This window comes from Myotis lucifugus, unplaced genomic scaffold (assembly GCF_000147115.1).
Source record: "Myotis lucifugus unplaced genomic scaffold, Myoluc2.0 scaffold_1914, whole genome shotgun sequence".
In the NCBI taxonomy this organism is placed as follows: domain Eukaryota; kingdom Metazoa; phylum Chordata; class Mammalia; order Chiroptera; family Vespertilionidae; genus Myotis; species Myotis lucifugus.
In genome coordinates this window covers 1,469-8,172 of record NW_005872962.1, presented here as the reverse complement: position 1 = coordinate 8,172, position 6,704 = coordinate 1,469, and the positions used below count along the sequence as shown (strand labels likewise).

The 6,704-nt window shown below is 54.5% G+C and overlaps 1 protein-coding gene across 1 annotated transcript; it reads right to left on the bottom strand.

The window, feature by feature from the left end:
• Positions 1–5,388: 5,388 nt before the first annotated feature.
• On the bottom strand, positions 5,389–6,467 carry LOC102431885 (DLA class II histocompatibility antigen, DR-1 beta chain-like; the record flags this gene model as incomplete). The annotated part of the gene is made up of 2 exons (XM_006108218.2): positions 5,389–5,522; positions 6,186–6,467. Coding segments are annotated over 2 exons (416 nt in total), but the record flags the coding sequence as incomplete, so codon positions are not given.
• Positions 6,468–6,704: the final 237 nt, after the last annotated feature.

The following is a 6,704-nucleotide window of genomic DNA, read 5'->3' as shown; positions in this document are numbered from 1 at the left end:
GCTGGCTTTGTGTAACGTCTTACGGAATTTTCACCCACAATCTAGGCCTAATGGTGAAGAACACGTGTATTAAGTTCATGGAAGTGGAATTAAACTTTGTGAATGAACTTTTCAACCACTTCTCTCCAGCTTTTCATGTCAATTAGTCTTTTGGTTCTAAAACTTCACTAAAGGAATTTGCACATTTTTGGAAATTTCTTCCTTATTCCCTCTTGGCAGGTAATTGGCCTTTTACCAAGTTTAAATACAAAAGTATCATAACAACAAAATGTTAATAACTTCTCCTTTTCCCACTCTGGTGCAATAGTGCACTGCCCCCTGGCCAGCCCCCTGGGGGAGAAAGGCATTTTTTTAATTTCCCCCCACCCCAGAGGTGGGGGTTTGATCAGAAAAAAGTAGTGTGGTCCATATAAAATTGTAGTATTAAAAACACACACACAAAATAAAAACCTTAAAAGCCCTAGCCAGTATGGCTCAGCAAATACTAGTATAGCGCCAGCCTGCAGACCAAAGGGTCCGGGTTCAATTCCAGTCAAGGGCATGTACCTTGGTTGCAAGCTCCTCCCTGGCCCTGGCCCAGGACAGGGTTCCTGCAGGAGGCAACCAATTGATGTGTTTCTCTCACATTGATGTTTCTCTCTCTGTCTTTCCCTCTCTTATCCACTCTCTCTAAAAATCAATGGGAAAATATCCTCGGGTGAGGATTAACAAATAAATAAATAAATGAATAAATAAATAAATGAAATCGTAGTACATGGTATTTTCTAACTTCAGAAGCCGAAATGCTCTTGGCGCACCTGACACTGGGTAGAATTCACCATTGGTTCTGTGCCTCCAGCCACTTTGCTTTCAAGAGTTTCTTGATCCTGGTAGCCTGCCTTCAACTTTGGTCCTTTCTTCTTCCTGCTTGTCAGGTCACAGGATCCCCTCTTAGCCCTGTGTCCTGTCACAGCCGTCCTGCCTGGTGGGCCAGCGCTTGGGAAAAAGGCCACAGGATCCTTCTGGCTCCACTGTGTCTAAGGATTCCCTGCACCCCTCACTGCCCCCCTCTCCCCCCCACCCCCGTCCTATTTACTGCAGCAAATCCCTGCCTGGGTGGGATTGTGTTCCCTCCCTGGGAGCTGTACCTACCCAGCATGTCTGCCTTTGGCTGCCTTTAAAGCCTTCCTCTTCTTCTCTCCCTTAAACAATGGGGCTGAGGTGTATCCAAAGCTCGCCCTGCAGACCATTTCCTCAGTCCCCCCAAACCGCAAACAGAAACACCATGTAAAAGAGGTGTGTGTTTTTCTTTTAGAATGTAAGCTCCTACAATCCAATTTAAACATGGGCAAAGGACCTAAATAGACTCTTCTCCAAAGGGGACATACAGATGGCCAAGAGTCATATCAAAAAGTGCTCAAAGTCATTGGTCATCAGAGAGACGCAAATTACAACGACAATGAGGTACCACCTCACACCTGTCAGAATGGCTACCATCAGCAAATCAATAAATAACAAGTGCTGGCGAGGATGTGGAGAAAAGGGAACCCTAGTTCACTGGTGGTGGGAATGCAGACTGGTGCAGCCATTATTTAAAACAGTATGGAGTTTCTCCAAAAAATTAAAGAGGGAACTGCCATTTGACCCAGTGATCCCACTTCTAGGAATATATCCTGAGAATCGCAAATCACCAGTCAGAAAGAATGTATGTACCCCTGTGTTCATAGCAGCACAAATTACAATAGCTAAGATCTGGAAACAGCCCAAGTGCCCATCAGCAGACGAGTGGATAAAAAGCCATGATACTTTTACACCATGGAATACCGTGCAGAAGTAAAAGAGAAGAATCTATTACACTTTGAGACAGCATGGAGGGACCTGGAGAGTATCATGCTGAGTGAAATAAGTCAGTCAGAGAAAGACAAGTATCCCATGATCTCACTCATATATGGAAACTAAGGTAACAAAATAAACTGATGAACAGAGTGGATGCCGACACATGGGAGCATGGAGCAGAGTGGGGAATCTCAGTGGGAAGGCGGGGATGCAGGGTGGGTGGGGCTAATCAACCAAAGACCTTGAATGCATATATGCAGGACCCGAGGACACACATGTCACAGCTTTGGGGATATTAAAGTGTGGAAACACATGTGCATCACAGATGAAATACAGCCAGAGTCCAGGGGGGCGGCCTCCCTCTCTGATCCAGGGTCCCATGGCCCATACCTTTCCTGGGAAGGAAGGATGAGGGTTCACCAGGACCCACAGGCCTCCGCTCACACACGTGCCAGGTGTCTGTGTGAGGAGGAGAGGGCACTGTCACCAGAGGACTGGGGGAGCGAGAAGGGCGCTCTGTCAGTAGAACGTGGAAAGCCACCGCCACCCACAGAGCCTGCAGGTAACAAAGCCACAGCCCAGCCTTGCCTGTCAGCCCCTGGCCCACTGATCTAGGTCACAGAGGATGGCAAGCAGAGGGCCTGTCCTACCCGCTCCCCATTCCTCAGCTCCCTGTGTTCAGAGACGGACTCACCAAGGAATGGAGGGTGAGAAGGAGAGGGAAAGAGGGTGTAGGGGCCTGACACCTGGAGCTGTCAGCACCCAGGCAGGGAGGTGGGTGCTGTGGGAGGGGCCACGAGGCCCAGGGCCCAGGAGAACCCAATGGAGGAGCATGGCTGCAGCCCAGGGACTCAGGGAGCCTGCGGGGGAGGGGAGTGGGCATCTGTGCCAGGGCTGCCAACAAGCCCTTTACCCCCCCAGCAGGCTTGGGGAGTGCGGGCCACTGACAGCTCCCAGCTGAGCCCCTCCCCCTGTGAGTGCTCTTGGCTGAAGGGAACCTCCTCTCTCAAGGTCACCCCATTTGCTGGGGCAGCTTGCATCCAGTGACCGGTACGTGCACAGCATAAAAGACATTCCCGTCAACCCCGTGGGACCTGGTGCAGGGGCTGTGGATGGAGCCCATTCAGTGGGGCTGGGACATTTGACAGGTGACACAGCTGCTGGGGACCCACGTTTGACTAGGGCAATGCAGGCCCCTTCCGATGTGCAGAGGCAAGCACATTTGAACTCCAGAAAAGGCTGAGTTGGCCCCACTATAGGTCTGTATCTGACTGCATGTATGCGAACAAGAATGCATGTTGCATATCCATGTGTGTGCACGGAGGTCTGAGAAGGCTTATGTGTGCTTACACCTGGGATGTGACATGTGGTTATGAGTATGCATGGATGAGTGTGCATGTAGGCGTGAGTGTGTGCATACACGCCCCCATGTTCACCAGTGAGCCTGTGTGAGGGTTCAGACAACTCACGGAGGCACCTCCCCCTGTGCCCTCTCCCTCGCCAGCTCCAGGCCCTCCCTGGGCTCTGATCCTCTCCTAAGCTGTTAAAACAGCTCCTTCTCCTCACATCTCAGCCTCTTCCAGGAAGCCTTCCTTGGTGAAGCCAACCCAAATTCCAAGTGTTCTGTTTTAAATATATATATTTTTATTGAATTCAGAGAGAACGGTGAGGGAGAGAAAGATAGAAAGTTCAATGATGAGAGAGAATCATTGATCGGCTGCCTCCTGCACACCCCACACAGGGGATCAAGCCCGCAACCCAGGCTTGTGCCTTTGCTGGAATCAGACCCGAGACCCTCCAGTCTGCAGGCTGACACTCTATCCACTGAGCGAAACCAGCCAGGGCCCAGCCACTCTCTCCTGTCCTGGTGTGTTCTCACCAATGATTTACGTGTTTGCATGTCTCTCTGTTTCTTTTGTCCCCATCAGACGGGAGCTTCCTGGGGGTGGGGTTGTCCCAACAGGAGCCTGGGAGGTGCCCAAGCACGGAAACTGCTTCTAGGCCCACAGGGGACTGGACTCCTCCTGACTCTGTCTCCCAGACTGAGCTCCTGAAGCCTGGGAGGGGGAGGGGAGCCGGGGACGACATCCCTGCACCAGCCCCTTCCTGGCTCCTGATGACCTGGGGGAGTCACACCGAGCGAGCTGTGGGCCTGGGTGGGAACCTGGGTCTCCATCCTGACTTGTGTGACTTGGGAGGCTCTGGGCTTCTGGGCTCAGGTGCCTCCTCCGCATGTGAGGGGTTCGGAGGCGGCCTAGGGCCCTTGGCCTGCACAGTTGTGTTGGCGCCCAGTCTCCTAGGTCCTGTGCAGCTCCTTTCTTCCTACTTCCTGTCCTTGAAGGCTGTAAGCCAGATGATCTCACTCCATATTTAATTGAGGAACATTTTACAAAGAAATGTGGGCAGAGGCGAGCTAAGGTGCTCAGCAGACAGCGAGGGTTGAACACACAGGGACAAGGAGGGATGGAGCTAAGGTTCTGCAGTCAACACTGGGGCCTCCAGGTCCAGGGTGGGAGGAACCAGCAGGGAGGAGCAGCTGCGGGGTCAGGAGCCAGAACCCAGCAGGAGCCCGAGGTGGCTCTCCTTGTGGAGTGAGAGCCCAGCAGGAAACCTCTTCAGGCTGCCAAGCGGCCAGACAGAAGGTTCTTTCCTGCCCCTGTCGCCATGGCCACCTCAGCTCAGGAGTCCTGCAGACAGAGGACAGTGCTGCTCCCAGGCCCAGCCAGCAGGGGCGCTGCCCTCCCAGGCCTCCTGCTGTGGCCCCCAAGTGAGAAGAAATGTCCTGAAGTCTCAGGAGCCAAAGCTGCTTTAGAGCTGCCTCTCACCAGGCGGGAGGAGACCCTGCAGGGCAAGCGGCCACCAGAGCCACACCCAGGCTCCCCGCTATCTGTCCCCTGGCTCATCCCCTGCACCTTCTGTTCTAGGGAAATGGAATACGTCCCTGAGAGAGGATTAAAGAAATCCACAGTGACGTCTGAATAAATGTGTGTGGGAGCTTGAGCCCTGGCTCCTTTCCATGGTCCCCACAGTGATCAACGCCCATAGCCTGAGCTCATTCATTAGAATGAACAACAGCTCACCTCCAAGGTGCACTGACGTGGTGTGTCCCTGGCCTGAGCCAGGGGAGGGCACAGGGCCCTCAGAGTGTCCAGACTGTCCTGGGAAGCGAAGGAAGATGATACTTAAAATATAGGAATGAAAGTGTGACCTCAAACACTGGGTCCCCGCCCAGGCCACCTGAGCTTCTCTAGCAGCACCCCCACTCGCTGACACCAGAGCAGGGACAAGAGCAGAAGCTGAGAGCAGTGGCCCAAAGCCGTCACATCCAGTGTCATTAGGGACCACAGGGCCTGCTCCTCCATGTAACCCAGGATCTGCACCCAAATCCCGTGCGTGTTAACCCCTCTCTAACCCCACAGCCATGACTCCTCATGTCTCCACTCTAAGAACCGGGAGCTGGTTATTTCTGCATTTCCAGGGAACATGAGACCGACAGGGAAAGAGGCTTCTAGGGCGTTGCAATACCCAGAGCTCACCCAGCAAAGCCCCAGTTCTCCCCACCATCTCGGGGCCTCAGCTGCCAGCAGGCTCCTCACCTTTCTGAGCCCTGAAGTAGATGAGCAGCCCCGCCCCGAGGAAGATCAGCCCCAGCATGAAGCCCCCGGCTCCACTCAGCACCTTGCTCTGTGCGGATCCAGACTGGGCCCCTGAGAGAAGAAGCTGGTTTCAGTGGGTTTTGGCACAAAGCAACTTCTCTAATGGAGACCCTAGGATTGAGAGTTTGTGGGGCAGAGGGGGGTTGGCGACTGGGGAAGCTGCCCTAGAAGAAGCAGAACAATTGCCATTTCCAGGAAAGAGACTGAGGTCACACTGAGCAGGTACAAGGCCCAGGCACTGGCCTCAGGTCCCCTCACATCCGATCCAAAGCCACTGCTTCGGCCTCTGAGGCTGCAGAGCCTGAGACTAGTGACCCTCATTACTTGGCCCGGGTGACAGAGCCACAGACTGCAGAGCAGACAGGGCTCTCCCGCGGCAGGAAGGTCCCCACACTGTGGAGGACACGCCTCTTCCCAGATCACAGTGGGCAGCTCAGCGCAGGCAGAAGCACCTGCCCATCCCAACAGGGCATGGTGCCCAGGGCCAAGGGGCACCATGATGGGGAGAGTGTGGGGAATTCAGAGCAGGGCAGGCATGGCGGCCTCCCAGGGCTATGGGTGTCCACAGAAGCGATCACAGGGCTACCCTGTGGCCTGTGCTGAAGGGGAGACATGAGCAAAGGAAAACGGGGTGTGGAGAGAGGGGACCCTGACCCTCAGGGACAAGCAAAGGCCTCTGAGAGGGGAGGCGTGTGAGGTCAGAAGGCGTCTCACTCCATTCCACGGTAACAGGGCTGGTGCTGCTGGGGTGCCGCACTTGGCAGGTGTAGACCTCCCCGCTCCGGGGAACTGTCTCCAGCATCACCAGGGTCTGGAAGGTCCAGTCCCCGTTCCGGATCAGGCCCGTGGACACCACCCCGGCCTCTTCTTCCTGGCCGTTGCGCAGCCAGCGGACCTCAATGTTTCCCGGATAGAAGCCGTTCACGGAGCAGACCAGGAGGTTGTGGTGCTGCAGGCGCTGGGTCTTTGCAGGATACACGGTCACTGTGGGCTCAGCTAGGACAGAGAAGGCAGAGGGAGACGTGAGCAAGAAAGGCAGGCCCCTGGGTGGCTCCCTTTCAACCTCATCTCCTGTCCCAGACTCCAGGCCCAGGCAGGCCCCCCTCAAACCCGCCCTGTGGCCCCGCAGGAGGTAGTGCCATGAGACTTGAATCTCTGCCTACAGCCCGGGCCACTGGATTTGAGAGACGTTGAGGAAATTTGAGGGATTTTTCATGTCTTGAAACAGTTACT